Raw genomic sequence first — 24,804 nt, 5'->3', positions numbered from 1 at the left:
TATCTCAGAATCTCAGACTATAATTAAACAGCTTGTCATATCATTAATAAAAGAGATTCAATTATAAGAGTTAGACTTTTTATTTCTACGTTCGTCTGGCGCCTGAAGACAGGCTACCATCGATACACCGCTGCGACACGGTTCTCGGTACTACAGGAGATTTTAACATTTTTATTCAAAATTTCCTAAATATATATATATATATTCTTATTCGACAATTCTCCAAAGATGCGAAAAAAAAAGAAACGAATTTCTCTCAAGCAGAAGGTAATGAGGAAGGGTTGATGAATAAATTGCAAGCTCACTTTTATCCGATTATATTTTTCCATCGTCACGAGTAAATACATCTATAAAAAATATAACAATTATATACAACGACAATTAGCGAATTGAAATCGCCTATGAAGCAGCAAGCAACACAGTTATGCTGCGCAAACATATACTAACGGAGTATTCGAAAGAACAAAAATAAAAAAGACAACAACAACGAGATGCGTGTTCCCGGCATCGGTTCCGATCTAACAGCCACCATATTGTGCACGGTGGATCATCGAATCGTAAAATGGCGGAATAGCGTCGTTCCCGGGATGCACATAACCTATACGCTGTATATCGTTTCCCTAACAAGATAACGTTGCCGCGTGTGAACAATACTTCGCAGGCAATGGATGATCTATCTCTCTGATGAGCAGTCTTGCGATTTCCTGGATCGTTCGAACTCTATACGATCGAGAAAAACGGAGGTACAAAAGATCCTAGATGGCGCGATGTACGATCCGGTAGATCCGTTCGATCCATTCGAATCCTCCATTGAACGCTTAATCTCTCGTGGTTTCTTGAAGATGGTGCCGATCGACCCGTACCCTCGACGTTTCCGATTGGCCCTCTTCAGTTTTGTATCACGGCTAGAAAGAGAAAACGAATCGATCAATCTTGATAGATCATTGCCCGATAGAACGCGGATTTTTATAGAAATTTATATTGTTCTGCATATCGTTCGAAGAATGGATTGTGCCAGTTGTTTTATTTGCTACATTTAATAACTATAGTACCATATTTTATTTTTTTTTTTTTACATACAGTTTTTATTTATATATCTTTGCTTTGTTTGCATCACTGCGTGTACGTTTGTGCCTTCGGATTTATCTTAAATTTAAAAGTACAAAAGTCAGCAGAATGTACACGATATACGTAAAATATGTAAAATACTGCAAAGTGGAATACTCGTCACTATCTTTAATAGACGAAGCAAATTACTACACAGCTTCGGTTGCTTTAATTCTTTAGTTGGTTTTCCTAATCCCTTGATAAGATTCGATAATTCTTTGATTGTTCGCGACAGCTCGTTGATGCTACTGACGGAAGAATTGTATCGAGATGGATAAACTTTTATTTCAAGTGATATTTGAGCAAGAGATTAAGTTAGGTTTATGTACATGTATCGACTTGTGAAGTTGACCGAAGATAATGCTAACCTGTGATAGCACTTTAAATAACGCTTCAGAGAACGTACCCTTTCTACTTTTAAGCACTGATTAAGATTTTCAGAATTTCCTTGTAGTATTTTGGAAAATTTCCTGCCTACTTGCAATTTCAATCTAAATTCAACACGGAGGATCGAACTATTTTTTGTGTCAATTAAAATCAGCAATATGTTGGAACTGACGCGTCAACTCTGTAAACCTGTTACATCAAACGATTTCTTGGATCATCTCGTATCAGAGGACAGAAATGTGTTTCTCTTTACTAAAGTCAGGGTGCTCAGAATTACGTGAATCTCTCAATCCCTTGCCTTGCAGATGTTTAGCCTTTTCGCTTATTTTTTAATCTTCCCGATCGTCCAGAGTTCCTATTACCAGAAATATCTTCAAACTCTTCACGAACGTACTAGGACGCGCGTTGGATTTTCTGATACCAAAGTTCCCAGAAAGCTCGAAGAATTTTCGTAATAAATCGAAGTGGCGAGTCCAACGTTGATACTTGATTTTATCAGTTCTCTTTTCACATCGTCCTACTACCTCGGTCAGATGACTAGTCGGTAATTCAATCAAGAAAAAAAAAGAAATTCTAAAAGGGAAGCATCGCGACGAATGAAAGAAATTTCGAGCAGAAGCTCGTAAGTTTAGCTGACTATGTACGTCATGTAAACGCGATGCATGCCGTGCATCGAGATTTTTCGCGATGCGGATTATCTTGTAAGGGCTGGCCGTAAAGGTCGGCGATAAATCGTCGTTGGCGAGGAAGTTTGGTGAAACTGGTTTTACGACGCGGTGAGATTTAACGTTCTCGGTTTACCGTCGATGGGAACCCTAACCGTGGATCTGGGCAAAGCCGTTCTTCGCACGACGTATCGTTTAACTTCTTATCCTGTGCGCCACGCTGTTGCAAGAATATTCTAAATCAGGTTTAAGTCACTTTGCTGCAAACTGTCCTAGTTGCAGCCTAATGGCTTTCGGAAGAGGAATCCAGAGACTGACGTCTGTCGTCACCAGACTGCGGGGCTACTTACAACAGTTCACGAAGGTATTTCAACACTTAACATTGGGAACTCTCCTGCATATGTTATACGTATTATACACGGTGTCCCGTTATTCATAGTACAAGTGAGAAGGAAATGATTGTACATGAAAAAATAAGTCGATGATATAGGATCAGTTCTTTTCATTTATAAAATATAAAGTTGTATGTGTTATATAAAAGGGACGAAAGATACGTACATAATGTGAATGTAACGTGTGGGAGGAATTAAAGAGAAAATGTTCATTGCAAGGAACTGCGATCAGCTGGAAATATTAGAAGATAGATGCCAGAGCGGAAGGTGAACGAGCTTACCAAGTGTACGAAGAGTTAAATATTTTCAGTGGCACGAATGCTGATAAAGTTGAGCGACAGATACTACCGCACTGTGTACCAAGTGTACACAGAGTGAAAAAGAGAATTCTTAACAAAGTAGACTTTGATACGAAGCCTGTAAATAGTTAAAAGTAGAATATTCAGAAAAGTAGACGGCGGTCAGCTGGAAATATTGAAAAATGAATGACGCACAATGAGCTGATACTAATGTACCAAGTCTACAAGGAATCGAAAAGAGGATCTTCCATCTAAAATGGACTCTGATCGGCTTAAATTAAAGATGAAAGGAAAATTCGAAAATGGAAAAGATACAAAAATAGCGTACGATAGATTATATAGCAGCTTACAAAGAGTTAAAGAAGGAATTAAAGAAAAAAGAAACGGACCCTGAATAGCTGAAAAAATGAAAAAATACTTATGTAACACAAAGGTAACGAGCATACCTCCGTCTTCTGAATGTTGACGCTGTTCAGCGCGACAGCTTCAGCGGCGCACTCATCCTGCGTATTGTTCTTCAAACCGAAGATAGTTTTGTACATGAAGGACGATAAAAGGGCGCCACCAATGGGGCCGAACCAGTAGATCCAGTGATGTGACCATTGATTGTTCCAGAGCGCTGGTGCCAATGACCTGGCCGGGTTCATGCTGCAGCCTGTGTAAGGTCCGAACGCGAGCGCAAGAGCAGCGACCGTCAGGCCGAATCTGATTGGCACCGAGTCGGTGTTTTTCACGTTTCTACTGTCCCAGACGGCGCACGCGACCAGCATCAGTATAGCGGTGGAAATGCCTTCGAGCAACAGGCCCTGGATCGCAGATAGCTCCGAGTGTAGATCGGTCACGCAAAACATGTCCGCCTCGCTGAGGGTCTTGCTCGTCAGGTTACCTGTCGGAGTCACCACCTGCAACGCCAGTTCCGGTTTTGGCTCGATATTTGCTTGCTACATCGATGTTTTCATGGAAATGGGAGATTAATACAGGGTTGGTTAAGATCAGAAAGAATGGATTAGTAATAAGGAATATGATATGGTTAGGATCAGTTAGTAGGTTAGGTTAGGAGCTAGAATTAGTTTTGGTAATGCGTGGCAAGATTACTTGAAGAATAATGAATAGTTGCAATTGGTTAAGGTTGATTGATATTGGTGTGATGAATTATTCAATTCTAGTGCTTTGGCAATGTGTGAAAGGATTAATTAAAGTTGGATTAGCATTGGTTGGAATTGACTTGAGTTGACATATTCAATTGATATTGTGGATGATCCAATTCCAGTCTGGATTGTTGAAGATTACTCAAATAGTTCTGATTGTTTGATATTGGTATCATAAGCTATTCAAGTCACTTTGGCAATGTGTGGAAATTAATGGAAGGTTGATGCATTGGTTGGAATTCATTGAGTTGTTATAGTACCTATTGGAGTTGGTTAGAATGGACATGGTGGATGATTCAATCCCAGTTTGGATTGCTCAAGATCAATGAAATGGTTATGATTAATATTGCTATTATAAACTATTCGAGTCTAGGATTAATCAAAGATTGATGCAATGGTTGAAATTGATTCGGACTAACACGATGCATAATTCTATAAATCTACCTGATTGACTGTATTTAAAAATAATCAAACAAAAGCTAACGAAGACACAACCTAGATAAGAAAAAACGTTTGCAAACGTTGTTATCACAGGTATTCGTTTTCAAATAGAGCTTGACCACGGTCTATACAAATAGCGTGATATCATGACTAGTTATCGTTCCATAAATGAATGTAACAGAAGGTCTTGAACTCGATAAACGGATACATGTCGAGGTTGCGATTATATACTGGCCTCTTTTCGAAACCGCGTTAAAATCATTCTCTTGTACGTTTCACGTATTTTTCAAAGATTTACAGCCTGATTCACATATGATAATAATATTCGATGTATTATTATGTTATTATTAAGCGATATCTATCTTGTGAGCAATCTTGAAGCTTAAGATTGATGTGCCAAGTGATCTGTTTTAACAATGTGCTTAAACAAAACCTGGTTTATCGGCTTGCACAATACAATGAGTAAAAAATCCACATACTCTCCAAATTTGCTCTTGCAGAATTGCCTGTTACGATGAGAAAATATTCTGCCTCGAAACAGGTACAGGTCGTTTCATTTTACAACGTAACACGAACTTGATCTGCCTAAAATATTTCAGAAAGTACGTGTACCCATAAAATTTAATTAGAGAAAAGTACCAATAGCTTTTTAGACGACGAATTTTTCAAGTTATCCTGTTAAAAGCGTGACCTTAAAGAATTCAACATCACAGTTTATCCGTTTCCGTGCACGATCAATATAAATAGAGGATGACCAAAGTTGTGAATGAATTACGAAAGTACGAACCTTCAGCATGCCGAACCCCAGGATTCCGCCGACTATCTGGGACAACAGGTACACCAATCCTTCGGGAATAGTCTTCTTCCCGAGCACTACCGATCCCACCGTAATGGCAGGGTTAATGTGAGCATCGCTGATGTGGCCAATAGACTGAAAGGACCAAAGGAATCTTAGCTTCGAATTATTCAATAGCCACGAATAGTCGATTCATATAGACATTTAGGAACATGGCAAAATTATTTACAAATGCAATAGAACCTATTTGTATTTCTACTACGATTAATTCAAATTTGAGTCTTGTCTAGAAATTTATTTCTTTATGATAATAGAAATTCTAACTTTGATCCAAAAGACAAGAGCTAACAGACGTTATGAATAGACTGTTTGGTTTTAAAATACATAGTGTAACTGTACAGTGCGATAGATATATAAAATAAGAATCAAAGTATAGTGTACAATTTGGATCATCAGATATAACAAAATCAACCAGAGAATAAATATGTATAAATGAAATCGAATTGCCAAAATTGATGGATACCAACTTGAATCACAATCATCACAGCAAGGCCAAAGGTTAATGAAATTTGAAGTGGAGTGGGTTCAGAGCCCAGGCCTCCAACGCATCCCATGCAGCCAACGAATAGCAATATAGAGGTGCCAATCGTCTCGGCCAAAACTATCAACATGGTTTTCTTCATGGCGCCTTCGCCATGCATCAGCTTCTTAAAACCTGCAACATGAAACACACTGTAGATGATCTGTAACTTCTTAGATAATCTCAATCGTCAATGGTTTTGACGATTCTCTTATTTAATTAGAATATTAATGAAAATACTGGAGGAAATATCTTCACTTTGGCACGAAACTTTTTAGCTTAATAGCTACAGGTAGTTTCATTTTATTATCCACGGCATGCAGCTAGTTCTTTCCATCCTCTTATTTAACCAGAATGTTAATGAAGATGCTGTGACCTCGAGCAAATATTCTTACTTTGACGCGAAACTTGTTACCTTAATAGCTACAGGTGGTTTCATTTTCTTGTCCATACATGGAGCTACATCTTTTCAATAAATTTTATTATAAAGCATCCCGCAGAATATCCCCCAAAAAACTATAGGAAAGCAATTTTCAAATCGAAATTTAGGGATCTGATTAATCAGAATTTTTAAATAAATTTGAGTAGAACTCGTAATCGAGATATACGTCAGCCTCGGTAACTTTTCATTCTATGAAAATGTTTCTTCTCGTTCCACTCGTCAGACTCGTGACAGACATTTTCCACGACGTCGGCGACATTTATCATGTATAGAAAACACGCCAAACGAGCGTTCGTAATGGTGTTCTCGAGACCCGAGTCTCGACAGGTGTCGACAAGGACAGAGACGTTCCCGTCGTGGTGGTCGCTCTCTCAACGAGCGAGACAAGCGGTGATAAAGGTGAAATATTAATAAACCTATTTTTCTTCCGTCTAACCAGTACAAGATGTTCGAGGGTCCAAAAACTAGTGAATTATAAATTCCTCGGCTTTTCATGGTATTCTCAAAACGAAACACTTTCACCAAAGCACAGATATTTCGCAGAAAAACGGGAATAGCTACCAAACGACGTCGTTATATTCGTCGCGCTTTACCTCTTCAACCTTTAAGATTTTGTAATTCAGAATTTCTCGATCTTCTAATTTCTCTCAAAAATTTTCTCTCTCGATATTCTTCGAGTTTTATCCGAAACATTTGTCGCCAGGTAATATTTTTACGATCTAGAATGTTTCGTCGTATATTACGAAAGTGTCGTCACTAACGTACGATACGCGTTCTTTCCCTCGTTTACGTATTTACGCACGATGTATACAAATATATAAAATGTACATGTATAAAAATATAAACGAGATGAAGTAAACGAAGAAACGAGAAATAGCCTAGATGAAGATTTTCACGATGAACGAAAAACTTGTTTCTTTTTTATCATCGATGTATGTATATACGAGTGATAATCTTACCGCACTTGCAAACCATTGCGTCGATATTACACAGTACGCGTACACGGAACCACTTGCACCGATGAAATAAGCAGTCTGAACGATAGTTATCTACGTCGGTCTCGTCCAACGAAATACGACGTATACGTTGGTACAATGATGTTGACAGTTGATTAGCCACTATACACGACGCAGCACGAAACTGGCTCAGCCGAGTGATAGCCCAGTGTAAATACACTTACACCGCGCGATGCCATTCAAACGCAAATATTGCACCTGTTTGATCGGTATTTTTGGAAGAGTTCAATATCTATGGTAAAACGTCCTTGTATACATTGACGTGGATATTTCTCTTTTCTCTCTTTTTTTTTTTTTTTTTTTTTTTGAAACGCTCTGTAGGTGGATTTTACGCATTATCTTCGTATATATACCTAGAAGATAGAAAAGAAAGGATACCATCGATTTAACTATTTTTAGTAAAACTACGAAACGTTTTTTCAGTCAAATATTAATGTTTTATCGGCGGGACTTGTATTTTGAAACGCCTTTTGAATTTTATTCTGCGTCGAAAATCATTATTTTTCATATTTTCAGTACTCTTTATTGTTTCTAATTAAACGATGAAACGACGGCTGAACTTATTTATGTGGGTTAACCTTCTGGCGAATGGGACTTTGTTTTTGAAACACCTTCGTATTTTATCTTGTACTCAATTGACGCCACTGTTTCTGCCTACTTCCGGTAGATCCTTTTGATAACTTTGACGGAGCCATAGTAGCTTTTAGGGGCCTCGAAAGATCCTTTCGTCTGTCCACGTTTCTGTACCAACAGTCTAACGAGTAATACGACCCTTTTTGACGAATTTTTTTACGAATAATATTCCGTAAACCGATATCGTCGATAGAAATGTTTACCTTTGCAAAGAAAAAGAAAGCAACGACGTACTATGTCACTGTTTGTATCGTTTATGATACGTATTGGGATCAAGATGATGGCCAGATACGATTTCCCTTGAAATTTCTTAGAATTGATCGTAAATTTGTTCTTACTGGCTGGTGCACGTCGAAAGAGTGTAGAATTTCAATGACGGAGCACAGTTTGCACGTTACTCAGGAATTACACTCGTGCAACGATAGATCGAGACGAGGATCGATCGTAAATCAGGACGTCACCTTGCCACACGCAAGGAGGTCGTACACTCGCGTTTACAGAGATAACGTCAGACCCGGGAAGATCGAGTCGCGTAAAAGATCACTCAGCACCGTCTACCGAAGTTGTTCCTTTAGTTGTGCGAGTTTCGTAACGCAATTGAAACCGCAATATCAAACACTTCCGTTACGTTAATACAGGGCTCTTCACAGTTTCTGCTTTAATTAGAGCTAATTAGATTCGAATAAATGAGTTTTCTGCAGTAGTATCAACCTCTGCCGTGGAAGATTTTATCTTGGAGGTTAGGAATTTGACAAGCTAGGATTTCGGGTGTTTAATTGTACAAATTGCAAATAAATTTAGACAAGGAAGTTTTCTAGAGTAGTTATTATTAATTAATTTCTTTATGGAAGTACTCGTTTTAGAGGTTAGAAAATATGATATCGAAAAATGGCGGCCCGCAGAAAAAATGAAAGACTTCAACATTCTGAGGTTAGAAAGTGCAAAATAATACTAATAAATATCGTATATTATGTAAATACAGTATAATATACTTAAAAGGAGTCTACGTTATTTAAAAAATGTGATGAACGATTAACAGCACTGTGTGTGATTTCGATCGAAAAAGAAATTTCAGAAATTTCGGACTTTAATAAAAAAAATTATTGAGAGATTTTCTCGGGACAAGCGAAGAAGGATAGAGTTTATTTTTAGATAAAAATAATTTGTTTTGAAATATCGAATTTTCTATATGTAGATTTATTAATAAACTGTTTACGCGTTAAGAAATGCTACTTAGTTATCTTTTATGTACGCAGAACCCCTACATAACATCATCATTGGCTGCTACTGATATCAGGAATTATTATCACTTGACTACAGAATATTTCAAAATTTATGCTACCAATTCCTTTCACGTAATATTTTCTACGATATACAAGTTGTTCCGACAACTCATAAACTCGCGAAAAGAAACGTTAACCAGAATTTTCGAAGTTTGCGGAAAGCGACGAAAGAAAATGCTAAAAATAATCGTTAAACCACTACAGAGCGTTTCAAAGTAACTAAATCTACATCTTCCAAACTCGATCAATCCAACGCTTTCTTTCCACTTCTTTCCATTTTTAATTGTAGCCTCTACCAACTGACTGCTAATTCTCGATACTTCTATACAGGGCGTTTCAAACCAAAAGATTGTTAAGTACACGCGAACATAACCTCACAGTTAATCACGAATCTCTTCGCATATACGTTTCTAGATGATATTACAGCGTCGAATGGACTTTGAAAAAAAGAAAAGGGGCGCGTTTTTTTCACCGAAATACGCGGTTACTTGTATTTTCGCCCTCTGGTCCGCGAATCCGCTCTTCTAGTCCGTAAATGCCGGCAAAGTAATCAGAGTGCACGTTCATCGGAAGAGTGCACGGTGATTGATGTGGCTCTTCGGCATCGCTATCGATCCGTCCCGATGAAAATATCTGTACCCGTGGAAATTGGATCCATACAAAATAATGCCCATACACGTGGTTCCACGATCTCGTTATCTGCAATTACCGAAAATTCCTGGCAACGCCAAAGGGAAACAATATCCACGTTATCGACCGAACTTTAAGTTCACCTGGTGAATTTTCATGAATTTCCCAAATTTCGCGTCAATTTCTAAACTTTGAAAATTTAATTCTTTCGTGCTACATAGTCGGTTCGAATTTCCGAAACTCGGTTTCGTGTTCGTTTCCATGCCAATTTTCAAGTGTCGAAAATTTAACATCGTTACGCCGATCGCCTCGTCTCGGACCGATTTTCAAAAATTCGCCACTCCTTCCATTTTTACGTTGATTCGTAAATTTCGCAAATTTAATCTCTTTCATCGCGTTTCGCGTGAATTGGAGCTCGTTTCGATCGAATTTTCAAAGCTTGGCTCCTGCGTGTGATTCTACCCCAATTTTTGATACTTTGCAAATTTAATGATCATTTGCGCTAGTCGACTCGCTTCGGCCGAGTTTCCGCTACTCAACGTCAATAATTCTTCCCACGCGAATTTTCAAAATCTTTATGGACATTGTGAAGCAAATTCACATGTCCGATTAATTCTCTTACAATAATCCAGCTATAATTTGGATAATTGCGCTTTGTTTATGTGGCGGGTGTAAGATAAACGTTCGAACGTTCATTATAGTAGCTGATTCTGATTTACGAACCAAAGTAATTAAAGTAATCGTAGCCGTTTCGTAATCATCGTAGTTAATTTGCAGTTACATAAACGCGATAATTTTGAGGAATTTGTTAACGCTGGAATTTTTTCATCGTAATCGGATTACGTTAGCGCATGCATTGTACGCTTTTCTAAAAATATCTTATCCGAAACGTTTTTATCGTAAATGATAGACGTACGTAAGAAAAACAGAAGAGAATACAAGTTGAATTTCAAAATTCATTCCTTTTAATCTATTAATCTTTTTCTGTTAATTTTTTTATCATCCTCATTCTGTATCACGACAGGACTATAAATATTCGTAAATTGATAACTGATTTATATTCACATAATCTAGAATTTTAGTTCATGTTCTAATATTGTAATACTGTTACAGATAAATACGGTGAAGATTAGTAATCGCAAAATTATAGTAACAATAGTAATAATATAATTAGCAACAAGAACAACATTACGATCCATTCGAGGCATAGAAAAACATATACAGTGTATCTTTCTTTTTCAAAAGGATACGAATGAGATATTTTAGAAAGGGATAATTGGATTTTAAAACAGGCATCGTGCAACGATGCGTTTCGCCGCTTTTACGCCAGTGAACAGGTAATTGCGATTCGCTGGATACATCGTAATTGCGTGTAATTTATGCCAATCGCATTGTTCAGCTCTCTCACTAGCGACACTAGCGCCATTTCGACATTTTCCCCCGTTCTCCGCCATAAATAGTCTTCCTTACCTAACCTAACCTAACCTAACCTAACCTAACCTCCTCCAGCTTCCAAAATATCAGTCCCTATCAATGTAGAAATTCACAAAATTTCCATGCGATCTTTCTTCATAAGTTGACACGATTGATAAAGAAAGACACGAACTTTGAAGTCGATTCGACTCGACTCGAGTGCTGTCTTATCTTCGAACACTTTGTCGAGAACCACTTGTGTCTTTTTTTCTCGTAGATCGTTCAGATTATCCTATTCTTTCGATAAATAATCATTTATTGCTGTAGATTCGCGATATCGGAATCTTTGTCTGCTTCGATCGGCCCAGAATTCTTCTTTTATTATTTTTCTTCTTCTTCTTCTTCTTATTATTATTATTAATATTGTTTATCTAATATTAACGGGGTAAATGCTTCGGTAGAAAGATACGACGCGGGAAAACATAAATCGCACGCGCAAATATATGCAAAACAAGGAAAATAAAAAGAGAACGATATACACGGGGGTTCGAAAGTCGAGATGAATATGAAAACTAAAGTGTACGACGTTTTAAGCAGCGTCTTAAGGATGACAAGGATCGAGAAAAAGGACACCATATGGTGTACAGTGTTAGCAAGGTGGGCTAACACACTTAGAATAGCCACAGGTGGTAGGATGTTGTAATTTATCGTAGATTCTTCCATAACTTTCACCTCGCTATATATTTTTCCGAATTTTCGATTGACTACGGGTTCCTCGAAATTTTCGTTTCATTGTAGACTCTTCGAAAGTTCTCGATCGACTACAGATATTGCAGGAGTCTCCGTGCAGCTGGAAATTTTTTTTTTTAATTCTCGTCTCATCGTAGATCTCGCAATTTGCCAATTAAAACTTCCACCTCTCCGAGCTTCGTAACTTCTTAATAAAAACAGAAGATGGGGAAACGCTGGAAAGTAGAAGAACCATTTCATAAACTCTGCATTGTCTCGTGACGCGGCAAAGATTCCCAATGCCTCGAGAATTGTTGTTTAATAATAACAATGGTCATCGGAACAAACTACAAAGTCTACCGAGATAGCGAGGAAAGTAATTATAGACTCGTCGTCGGAACGCCTCTGCGATTACCATACATTTCCATTCTAATCTAAAAAAAAAAAAAAAAAAAAAAAAAAAAAGAAAAAAAGGAGCCGCGCGGAGAAAAGAAATCCGACGACCCAATTCCAGTTAAGCAAACAAAGATCTTCGAGCAACGTTCCAGTCGATCGTCCATTGAATAAACGTTTTTAGAGAGTGTCCTCGGGCAGTGTAGCCAACCGACAATCGGCTAATTCTATGGAATCGGCATCGAGACATTATGCGGCAATTAGTCGGTATAATCTGCCTATTAGGGGGATAAGCGGCGTCAGATATAACGCAGATCGTGTTCGAATTGACTAATGGCTCGTGTCAGCTCGGCCAGTCTGGCCAACCTAAGTCCACCTCCTTTGTTCCGCGTTCCAGCCACGTTTCAGGCCGATTCTCATCGGTTTTCGATCACCTCAACATTTTACATACGTACAGCGACTTAAGGAAAAGAATGTAATCGGTCACGTCTTTCTTACGAACATGTTATGTGCGTTACGTCAAGCATTTTAGAATTTCATTAACATTGTAACGAGAGACGACTATCATAATTGCATTTGTAAAGTTTCTTGTACAATTATCTTGATAAAGTTTGAAACGAAATTGAGAATATGTTACAGAAATTACAAGATATTTAGCGCAAGCATTTACTTTGACAATATCGCGAAAGTATTTGACCGGTTTGAATAACTGAATATGAATAAAACTATTATATCAGTTCTAGCACTAAACATATACGTTCACGGCTACTGTTACTACTCGCGCTATATTCTAATTTTTTTTACTGAGTGTTTTCAGAAAACGTACGGTTCGTTAATTTACATTCAAATCGATGCTAAATGATCTATCGACATATAGACAGTGACAGTTCAAACAAAGTTAAAAACTAACTGGAATATAACGACAGCTTAAATCAAACGTAGCCAAAATAATTCAAAAATCACGATATAATTGAAAGTACACTTGTACAAATTACAATGGCCAACAAAAGTGCTTGAACGCTTTTCTCGATGAGTATGTTATGCGTAGACCGCAGATTTTTTTGCAAATTCATATTTTTATTAATACAAATAAAACAGCAAAGCTGTGTCTCATCCATTAAATATAATTAAATTTCATCTATAAAATATTATAACAAGTACTGTATTTTCGATATTTTATGTACTTTTCCAGTTTACGCGAATTTTGTGTATTTTCGCATTTTTAAATTTTCCATAAATATGTGAAAGTCCACAGTTTTAATATTATCACGTGCATCATGTGGAACATATTGAAATTAAATCGTTAGCACCGTAATCAGACAGAACAAATCTGAAAAAATATATATAGAAATGGTAAGATATTTAATACAAGTGGTACATGTATTTGTCATAAACTTATCTCGTACAGCATGAAAAAAAAATGGCAAACAAACGTTGGTTTACGAAATTCAAACGAGGCAAGGACGATACGACGGGCACAACTGTCGGATAACCCTGGCTGATAACGCAATTTCCCTATTTGCTCGGACAGAGAGCCGATAAAATGCAGTCTGGTTCGATTTTGACTGGCATTTCGTAGAAAACTTTCCAGATAAGATGAAATTTAACTGGTTTCTCGCGAGATCGTATGTAAATAAAAATGTTGAGCTTTTGTTTGATTTAGCGATAATGAAAAAAAGCTCTAGTCACATTTACGCCATCTAGCAAATTCCTCATACATGTTCAGAAAGACTGAAAGAGAGAAGAATTCCTTTTGGAATTATAAATCGATCGGATCTTTTAATTATCTTTTAAGTCCATCAGATTAAAGTTCATATAATTTTAACAGGAGCTTCGCTTTAAATGATCGATCTATTGCCTTTAAAAGATTTAGCCATTCTAAAGGTCAAAATTTTTAATTGGACTGATTTGTACCATACCTCGTACTCTGATAATTATCGAAATAACTTTCTTATTTAGTAACATTACGTTATTCATATATGGTACACCGACGTGACCTCAAAAACCCACATAAAATTTAAGAAATTTTATACGTCGCTATAACATTTCATTTAATAAAATCCAACAGCTGCATGAAATCCTAAAGGTCGTCTAACTATATAGGATTCTAAATAGTATTATATATGATACGACTTAATTAAGAGAGTTAAGAATAATCTGAATTTGTCACTATAAGGTTCAAGACAAATTTGGTTAGACTAAAACCTGACTGGTAATTGGCGGGGAAACGAGTAGATACGCAGCAATGCAAATAGAAAAAGTTTCGTTACGAAAGAGAAAAGGTTACGTAAGTCTCGGTAGATGGAGGCCAGTGGCGCTAGTATCGTTTTCATCGCCGATAGAAGAACTTGTCTAGGCTTATCCGTGTTTATACATTGTTTCTCAATCTCCCTATAGATATCTATAGCCTCGTAGGCTCGCAGGCTATTTTAAACGATCATATCTAAGCGCAGCTGTGACACTATAAACGATAAAAACTGTTTTCATAATATTCGATAGGTTGTTTAAAATAAGTGGCAGTCTGTCATAATCAGGACCAACGTTTTTGGCCCTTTCTCTCTAATCTACGACACGTTTTTAGCTAAAACGAGAAACATTTTGTGAAACGAATCTAACCTAAACCCTTCGTAGACAGATTTCACAGAGTAATGGACGCGAACTTAAACCTAACCTAAACGATCGTAAATTAGACCTAGCTTAATCCTACTGCTCCACTCGTTCCCAACCTAATTTTTGAAACGGTAACAAAATATTCTATTGGTATAAAATAAACAAAATATTTTGTTTATTTTAATTGGAAGATATAAAATCAATTTGGATTGTTTGGATTAGGATTCGAGAGAAAGAGCTAAATCTTAGGATCTAAAATTCAAATTCGGGTCTAACAAATTCCGACTTTTGATCGAAGTAATAAGAATTACATTATTTTATCCGATTATGCAAAATTAAGATTCGACCGTATAATCGAGAAACATAAATTTCGTGACCTAAAGCAAAGATTCTATTCTATGGTAAAGAAACATTTTTAAATCTAATCTCGATCTAAAATTTAAATCTAACGCATAAACTGTAATTTATAATTAAACAGATAAGAAGAAACTTACACCGAGAGAAGTCTCTCTCGTATAACAATGAAAATACTTGGATGCTTTCTCACGGAACTGGCATAAATTGGCCAAGAATTTTTCCTCGAACAATTCCAATCTTTTCTGAATTACGTTACTTATCTTCGCGGAGAATTCGTCGTTGCTATCGGTTTCGAAGAAATTTTAGTCACGATAGATCTGATGAACTAGGCACGAATTGGAACGAGCAACGACTTTGACCCAACTGAAAATCGAAGCAATCTCGATACGAATATAAAACGAAACTAATTTAAACATATATATATATATATATACATATATACATATATACATATATATATACACACACACACACACACATACGCACACACCTATGAGCCAGACTGACACACGATAACCGGAGGATCAGGTTTTAGGGCAACGCGACGGTTCGTCGCTCGTAAAAAGAAAGTATAACGATCGGTAGAAAATGGTATTCCGTGCAGTAATATCGTTACGCAATCGAAAAGTTTGATCGCACGATGCAATTCTGTTATCGAATCTTCGCTGCTTACTTGCGTTTTAGCTACGTTTACATTCGCAAACAAACGCGCGACTTTCGATTGTGCACATTAAGCATTTTTTCTAATCTTCCGCAGTATTTTTGCAAGTTTATCTCTTTCTCCTCGAGTTCCCGGAAAATGAATTATTCTGGAATTTTACTGCAATCAAGTACAGGAGAATAACATTTTTCCTGCAAATAATCCAAGTTCCTAATTCTCTCCTCCCTTTCTTTTTTCTTCTGGCAAATCCGACGTCTAATTTTTAATAATTTCACCAAAACAAAACCGACGGACGTTAGTTTTATTTTATGACAAGCAGATTATTATTATTTGCACGAATTTGTATGCATATTCGAAACTTCTTTGGAAATATCCATAGAAAGCTGGATTATGTTTGCTTCTATGGATCCTGAGAAACCAGCCGAGATATAAATGACGAATATGGTAAGACGGAATTAATGAAAATAAATGCGAAGAAATAGCGAGGTAGCGATTCATTAACAATGTTAATAGCTCGTTCAGCAGTGGGATTTAATTTTCTAAATGAAAGCTGTTGCATAAAAATTTGTCATGCTGAGAATGGGACATAGAGTGTCTACGTTAAAAAATGTTTCTCTTGCGCAATTTTGTTCTTCATATTAAATGTATCGTTATTAACAATTTCACGCCGCATATGCTACAGTTATGCCAACACCTAAATGGAGAAAGCATTTATTTACTCGACGTTAATAATCATATAACAAAATTATAATAATTATAAGGCCACCTAAATGGAAAAATTGTCTGTTCGACATTAATGATCACATAAATATTACGCGGAAACATTTATTGTACGCATATAAAATATTATTTATGTAAAATTCCAACTTGTTAAACATTGTTATCAACACGAAAATATTTAGCAAAATAAATCGTAAGTTACAGGGAATTGTTGCGTAACGTTACATAGCCTTAACATGACTTTATCACATAGTTAGAAAAGAAAAAAGGAAAAGAAAAAGAAACAACATAAACTCATATCATCTGCTAAGATGTAATTGCAGATATCTGATGTTGATTTGCAATTTTAATACGCCGTCACGTGTTTTGTCTCGTTCGCAATACTGTTAGAAAAATTCCAACGAACAGATATCGTTTCTCTATTCGATCGTTCAATTTTTACACCTAGGCGACGAAGTAATCTTATTTGTCCATGTAAAAGGAATATTTTAAATAATCGGCAAATACACATAAAATGTAAATGCGAGAATGTCCGTTTCCTGTGAAACTCTGTTTATGTAAATATTATAATTCATCGATCGAAGCGATTTTAAATGGTATTCTCGTAGCTGTATGTATTCCAAGGTCATCCGAAGTGGAAAGAAAAGGCGAACTAATCCAACCAGGTTTCCATATTTTACGTAACCGCTAGCTTCGTTTCTTGATCAGTTTAATCGGTCCCAAACGCGCTGCTCGAATTAATTTTATTGCTAGAAAATATTTTATTTATTGGCTTGGCAACTAAGTGATTGCGGATTTTGTGATTAGGTGGTAATGATAAAATTCGCAATCACTTAGTTGTCAAGCCAATAATATTAACATTCCATCCATTTGGATTTGTACGAGCCGAAATGAAAATTATATTTGCGAATATTATATTTAAATATAATTACTTTAATATTTAAAGCTAAATTACTCCTTTCCCAAATATAAAAAAAAATATATTTTGTGTAAATATAAGTTTAGTGTTCGAGTTAACTACATTGTTGGGAAATATTTTATTTAACATTAATATTTCATCTCTTTGGATTTATTCCAAAAAGAGGATTATATTTCTAAATATTATCTTTAAGCATAATTAGAATCTTAAGGCTAAATTGTTATCTTTTTTCCCAAATATAAAAAAAAAATATATTTTGTGTAAATATGAATTTTAGTGTTCAAGTTAACTACATTGTTGGGAAATATTTTATTTAGTTTTAATATTTCATCTCTTTGGATTTATTCCAAAAAGAGGATTATATTTCTAAATATTATCTTTAAGCATAATTAGAATCTTTAAAGCTAAATTACTCCTTTCCCAAATATAAAAAGAAAATATATTTTGTGTAAATATAAGTTTTAGTGTTTGAGTTAACTACATTGTTGGGAAATATTTTATTTAGTTTTAATATTCCATCTGTTTGGATTTATTCCGAAAAGAAGATTATATTTCTAAATATTATCTTTAAGCATAATTAGAATCTTAAGGCTAAATTGTTATCTTTTTTCCCAAATATAAAAAAAAAAAATATATTTTGTGTAAATATAAGTTTTAATATTCGAGTAAACATTGTTGGGAAATATTTTATTTAGTTTTAATATTCCATCTGTTTGGATTTATTCCAAGAAGAAGAATATATTTCTAAATATTATCTTTAAGCATAATTACAATCATAAGTCTAAATTATTATCTTCTTTCCCAAATATAAAACTATATTTCGTACAAAGATTAACTCTCAACGATCACGGTTAGTCACTAAACTAATAAAAGAAGGAGACGATCAATAAGACAATACATGTGCCGGTGATTATGAAAGTGGCCTAAGTCATATAGTTTTCCTTTCGAGATGTTTACAGTTTTGCGTTCGACGTATCAACTGGATTCTGTTTAACGACGTAGCAGCCACTTCGATCCAATAGTTCAATTACCACTACTTTGCAAAGTTAGTTGCAGATTGTTCTAATGTAAACAGATGCAACGTAACATAAGCGATAAGCTTATGTTTTGCTACATTCTTCATGTAGGCCATCTACTGTCTGTATATTTCATAATCATCGGCATATATCTTCCTATCGTGTTTCTTCGTTTCGTTTCTTCCTATTTATCGTGTTTCTTCGTGTGATCTGCCATTATTGAGACAAAGATGTGGCACAACATCAAAGTCGTACTAAATTATTGTATAAACGTTAAATGACTTGCTATATGACTAATAGCAAATGACAAACAGATGTTAACCAAACAGAAATCCATATCGAATGACTTGGAGTCGTGTCACACTATCGAATCATTGTAACAACGTATACAATGTTGCACAGAAGCATCGGTCGACTAGTGTCGCGGAACTCAATTGCAACAACCGTTTATTATTCCCAAGCAAATCTTCCTCCACGTTTCACACGTTCAATGGATCTCATTATGCTTCTTCGTACCGAGCTATTCGTTTAAACCAACCACGTTTCAAATATAAAACAGGCATTACGAACGCTGTGCAACATTGCGCGAGTGACGACGTGTATCGTAAAACAGAAGGAGAGATGAATTGGCGCGACGTTAATCGAAGAAGCTGAAATCGCGTTTCCACGTTTTCCAAATTGCAACTTTCGCTCGTAAAATCACAAGTTTATATTGCCTTGGCAACTAAGTGACTGCGGCTTTTGTCATTAGGTGGCATTGACGAAAGCCGCAATCATTTAATTGCCAAGTCAATAAAATTCACAGTACGTGAACTGCAGTTTAAATGTGGGCTACAATGACAGCGAGAAAAATGAATATTTTTGTCTCTGAAGGAAGGTGAAATTTCGAAACGATCAGTTCGAGTGGAGAAATGATACAACTTCGAAGCGATGATTTTCCACGTTACTTTCCCCAATTTTCTCGTTACATCAGCGCGTCGGTAGCAATTACGTGTATCAAATGTTTTATCGAACGCGTATTTAAGTTGATACGAAGGAACAAAAACGGATACGACAACCTGTTAATATTGGCTTGGCAACTGAGTGGTTGCGACTTTTGTCATTAGGTGGTATTGACAAAAGCCGCGAGCACTTAGTTGCCAAGCCAATAGATTTATGGAATAGAAAAGAAACATGAGAGGAAGATCACGTTCGTGGTAAAATGCGATACGATAAATCGAGAAACATGTAGAGACTGATTTATTTTTGTATTAGAATTTAATTTTCAATAATTTCTTGCAATCTCGCAGCGTTAATTCTGTCCGCACGCGCGTTGTAAATTACGTGGACGAATTCGCCACGTATCGAAGTTATCGATATTATTAAAGGTACAAAAGGTAGATTTGAAAAGGTAGACGAAATGTATCGAGATGAAAATCGATAGAAATTCTCCGTTGACGACTTTCTCAAACTCGCAGTCAGAATGAAGTTTTCCACTTTTCAATCTGAAACCTACGCGTTTCTTCCTCTTGTTTGGCTTACAAGTAAAAGTAAAATAAGTTGAAATATCGAAACTGCCTTCTTATTGCTGCGAATCTTTTAATTATCGTCGTTAATTATTATCGTGTTTTCGCACAAGCAGAGTAGCCTTTTCGAGATTTTTCCGAAACAGACGAGATTTTTAGCGTTTGAAGAAATTCAAATTTTATCAGTTAAATTTTTATCTTTTTATTTTAAAAATGATATTCCATAGGCATCGTACGCATTCGTTTGCAAGCTATGATTATCGAAAGTCGCCACGATTTCTTACTAATTTCCCGCTATGCGCTCCTTTCTCTTTGCTATCTACTCTTCTCCATAACTTTTCCTTCGTCTTTGCTTTCCTCTTTGTCACCTAACGATCGGATCGCGGATTCTTATGCGTCCGTAGAAAATTGAAAAGTGCGAAATTGCGCAGAATATATAAAATATACAAAGTATAGTGATTTCGGTGATACTTGCCAGGTAAGGACAATTTTCTAACATACGCTTGAATCTTTTTAATTACATTCGAAGAAATATGAATTTGCATAGAATACCTCGGTCTATTGCTAATAATACGTTTTGAATGTCTCAATCGTTTCTTACCATGTTCCTGGAAAACACATTTTATCGAGTTTCAATTCTAAGCAAATACTAAGAAAGTTACCTCTAAAATTCACGCTTCGCAAAAATGATGGAAAAAGTAAATTACGATGAGTGAGAATTAATTATCTTGCAAAGTATACCACGTTATTTATAATAAAAATAGCCCAATGCTGGTTTTCAAAGCGAATCGTTTTATTTTTTAGGTTATGATTTTTATTATATATTTCTATTTATTTATCGTCTTTTATATTAGTTTAGTCTGACAAGAGAGTAATGAAAATAATTTATCTATCTTGCAAAATAGATCACGTTATTTATAATAAAAATAGCCCAATGCTGGTTTTCAAAGCGAATCACTTTGTTTTTTAGGTTATGATTTTTATTATATATTCTTATTTATTTATCGTTTTTTATGTTAGTTTAGTCTGGCAAGAGAGTAATGAAAATAATTTATCTATTTTGCAAAATAGATCACGTTATTTATAATAAAAATAGCCCAATGCTGGTTTTTAAAGCGAATCGTTTTATTTTTTAGGTTATGATTTTTATTATATATTTCTATTTATTTATCGTCTTTTATATTAGTTTAGTCTAGCAAGAGAGTAATGAAAATAATCTATCTATCGAGGAACGATCTTGCAAAATAAATCACGTTATTTATAATAAAAATAGCCCAATGCTGGTTTTCAAAACGAATCGTCTTATTTTTTAGGTTATGATTTTTATTATATATTTTTATTTACTTATCGTTTTTTATGTTAGTTTAGTCTGGCACGAGAGTAACGAAACTAATTTATCTATCGAAGAAATTTCCTTTTTATTCCTTCTCTCTTCCTTTTTCCTCTAAAAGAAGTTTATTTCGGCGATAGTTTTCTCGCGATCACCCGGTATATGGATATGTGTATGGATTTGCGTATAACGTGTATTTTGATTAGCCAAGAATCTCGAGACACTTGGTATCGCCAGCTACGAACATTTCGGAAATTAAACTGTACTTGCAATTGGCCTGATTCTCACGATAATAGAACATACACAGGGTGTCTGAAAATTATTGTAGAATAAAACTTCGTTGTTTAAGATGTCGCTTCGTCCATTGAATTTCAAACGTATACATATTTAAAAACCCGAACGAATCAACCGAATAAATGAATGAATTTCAAACTCGAAACGAATCTAAAATTCAATCGGCGAATTGAAATATTCGCAACATCTTTTATGCATCAATATTCAAAAAATCAGAATACCAAATACTTGCAGTATTTAATTTGAAAGAATTACCTACCGAATTGCGGTTAATCATCGAATCTAAAATCTAATCAGCCAACTGAAGTGCTAGTTTCTTCTACCACAATATCATTAGATTTCTTGCAAATATCGTTATATTATTATTTAAGTTGCGATTTCAAAAAAAAAACATTCATCGAATCTAAAATTCGATTAGCCAATTTGAATATTCAAAATTCCTTTCGTCGATACTCGGGTGCAAATTTTTGTCAAAAACAAACAAACTTCCATATCTTCCGCGCGAAATTTTCAGTCCGCCTGTACTCGGTATTTACAGTGCCACCGCGTATAACTACGAACCGAGTGACGAGGTGCCATCGAAACCAAACAAAGCGTACCATTGTACGCACGACCATGCCCCATTTTACTCTACAGGTCCGATCAATTCTTCTTTTATTTTCCTTTCTCCCTCAAAACCATGAAAACCTATCCTCAGCGAATTTTCGCTAAATCCACTACACCATTCCTCCATCGATCTCTACTATGCTTCCTCGCTGAACTTATTTTCCATCTACACGAATAATCTTCTACCAGAACAATTACATATTTAACAACGATTCGCTCGATACTCCTATCCTTTCCATTTCTGTCTAAAAATTCGTCCGCGTGAAATTAATAAATCGTAGCGACAAAACGTTCACTCGACCTGTGCTCGATCGATAAATCTGTTTACCATCTACATCGCTAAACTTCTACCAGGACAATTTATCTCCAACGTCCTACGCGATTCCCGTTTCTCTTTATCTCGTCGAACTTCATCCTGGCGAAATTTACTAACAGTAGCACGTTAAATTTATCCTCGGTCAGCTGCAAGCATTTCTTTCATTCTCATTTCTGTCAAACCTTATCCGCTGCAAATTTTCACCAATTTTCCTATCTATAGTGATCTGTACTAACCACAAAGTTCCGGACTACATCGTCCCTCCAGCTTGACCAACTTGACCAAGCTACAAGAATAATTTGTTTGCAAATGCGGCTTACTCACCTGAACGAAGATCGCTAGAGGACATGACGCCAGTTGCTGTCACACGCTCACTCTATGATATAGTATAGTATAGTATATAGTATACACTGACACTGTGCGAAGACGGCGAGAGATCGAGCGGCGGCGATCTCGATCGATCGGAAAGCAAGAATGAGGCAGCGCACGGTCGCTCGTCCCGATTGTTTGTGAACGGTCACGATCCTGTACGATCGTACGCACTTTTATCGCGCTGGCACGTGGTCGCGGTCTCTCGACCACGGTTGATTCAGCGTGGAACCTCTGCTCCACGTAGCCGCCCCACCAGACTGCAGCTACTGGCGTGCGCACGAGCGCGAACGCGCGCGCAACAGCCTACGTTTATTTTCGATTAGCGAGTAGCCAGTTTTATTTTTAACGCGCGTGCAACAAACTCACCAGTCCGTCTACACGGCCACCGTAAACAACGTAGGTGCGCCGACTCGCGGCACTTTTCTCAAGGAACTTCCAAATGTACGTACTGGGTGCTTCGGAAGTTCAGCTTCAGCTGGAACATGAGGCAAATTGGTTTTAGGAGATTTCAGAGGAGATTTAGAAACGTGGTCATAATTGGGTTCAGACATGGTTGCAATGCTTTTTCAAGCTTGTAGAAATTGAGCTTGCGTTTGAGCAGACTGCGAATATCTATGGAAATTTATGTTTCTTCTCTTTTGCAAAATTACTTTCAGTAATTTCTGCATCTTCGCGTCCTTAGGTTTCTTGTGGTTTCTCGTGGTTTCTTGTGGTTTTTGGATAAGAGAAGAGACTCTTTGAGGGAACGTGGACTCAATCAGGTTCAGACCTGGTTAGGATGCCTTTTCAAGCTCGTAGAAGTGGAGCTTGCGTTTGAGCAGATTGTGGATATCTATAGAAATTTATGTTTCTTCTTTTTTACAAAATTACTTTTATTAATTTGCGTCCTTATGCTTCTTGTGATTTCTTATGGTTTTTGGATAAGAGAAGAGACTCTTTGAGGGAACGTGGGCTCAGTTAGGTTCAGGCCTGGTTAGTATGCTTTTTCAAGCTTGCGTTTGCGCAGATTGCAGATATCTATAGAAATTTATGTTTCTTTTTTTTTTCACAAAAATTAATTTCTGCATCTTTGCGTCCTTATGCTTCTTGTGGTTTCTTGTGGTTTTTAGATAAAAGAAGAGACTCTTTGAGGGAACGTGGACTCAATCAGGTTCAGACCTGGTTAGAATGCCTTTTCAAGCTCGTAGAAGTGGAGCTTGCGTTTGAGCAGACTGCGGATATCTACAGAAATTTGTCTTTTTCTTTTTTACAGAATAGCTTTTATTAATTTGCGTCCTTATGCTTCTTGTGATTTCTTATGGTTTTTGGATAAGAGAAGAGACTCTTTGAGGGAACGTGGGCTCAGTTAGGTTCAGGCCTGGTTAGTATGCTTTTTCAAGCTTGCGTTTGCGCAGATTGCAGATATCTATAGAAATTTATGTTTCTTTTTTTTTTCACAAAAATTAATTTCTGCATCTTTGCGTCCTTATGCTTCTTGTGGTTTCTTGTGGTTTTTAGATAAAAGAAGAGACTCTTTGAGGGAACGTGGACTCAATCAGGTTCAGACCTGGTTAGAATGCCTTTTCAAGCTCGTAGAAGTGGAGCTTGCGTTTGAGCAGACTGCGGATATCTACAGAAATTTGTCTTTTTCTTTTTTACAGAATAGCTTTTATTAATTTCTGTATCTTTACGTCCTTATGCTTCTTGTGGTTTCTTGTGGTTTTTGAATAAGAGAAGAGACTCTTTGAGGGAACGTGGGCTCAAT

The 24,804-nt window shown here is 36.3% G+C and overlaps 1 protein-coding gene across 2 annotated transcripts; it reads right to left on the bottom strand.

The window, feature by feature from the left end:
• Nucleotides 1-301: 301 nt before the first annotated feature.
• On the bottom strand, nucleotides 302-23,297 carry LOC138187937 (aquaporin-like). 2 transcript variants are annotated; one of them, XM_069129236.1, is made up of 5 exons: nucleotides 23,013-23,297; nucleotides 5,763-5,950; nucleotides 5,227-5,370; nucleotides 3,297-3,752; nucleotides 302-905 (listed from the first exon to the last, which is right to left on the bottom strand). In XM_069129236.1, the coding sequence occupies exons 1-5, from the start codon at nucleotides 23,035-23,037 to the stop codon at nucleotides 900-902; spliced, it is 819 nt and encodes a 272-aa protein (XP_068985337.1). In that variant the 5' UTR covers nucleotides 23,038-23,297; the 3' UTR covers nucleotides 302-899. The 2 variants fall into 2 exon arrangements, with proteins under 2 accessions (XP_068985337.1, XP_068985338.1); XM_069129237.1 differs by lacking the exon at nucleotides 23,013-23,297 and adding an exon at nucleotides 7,217-7,378.
• Nucleotides 23,298-24,804: the final 1,507 nt, after the last annotated feature.

Source organism: Bombus flavifrons, chromosome 16, assembly GCF_040668555.2.
Source record: "Bombus flavifrons isolate JBK064 chromosome 16, iyBomFlav1_principal, whole genome shotgun sequence".
Classification (NCBI taxonomy): domain Eukaryota; kingdom Metazoa; phylum Arthropoda; class Insecta; order Hymenoptera; family Apidae; genus Bombus; species Bombus flavifrons.
Note: the sequence above shows the minus strand (reverse complement) of the source record. Positions and strands in the feature narration are given on the sequence as shown.

Excerpts from the sequence above, each read along its gene's own strand:
- LOC138187937 (XM_069129236.1), bottom strand. The coding sequence starts at position 23,037 with ATGTCCTCTAGCGATCTTCGTTCAG. Across the intron at positions 5,951-23,012 it reads CTCTAGCGATCTTCGTTCAG|GTTTTAAGAAGCTGATGCAT; the intron begins GTGAGTAAGCCG and ends TTCATGTTGCAG. Across the intron at positions 3,753-5,226 it reads TGGGGTTCGGCATGCTGAAG|GTGGTGACTCCGACAGGTAA; the intron begins GTTCGTACTTTC and ends CTGGCGTTGCAG.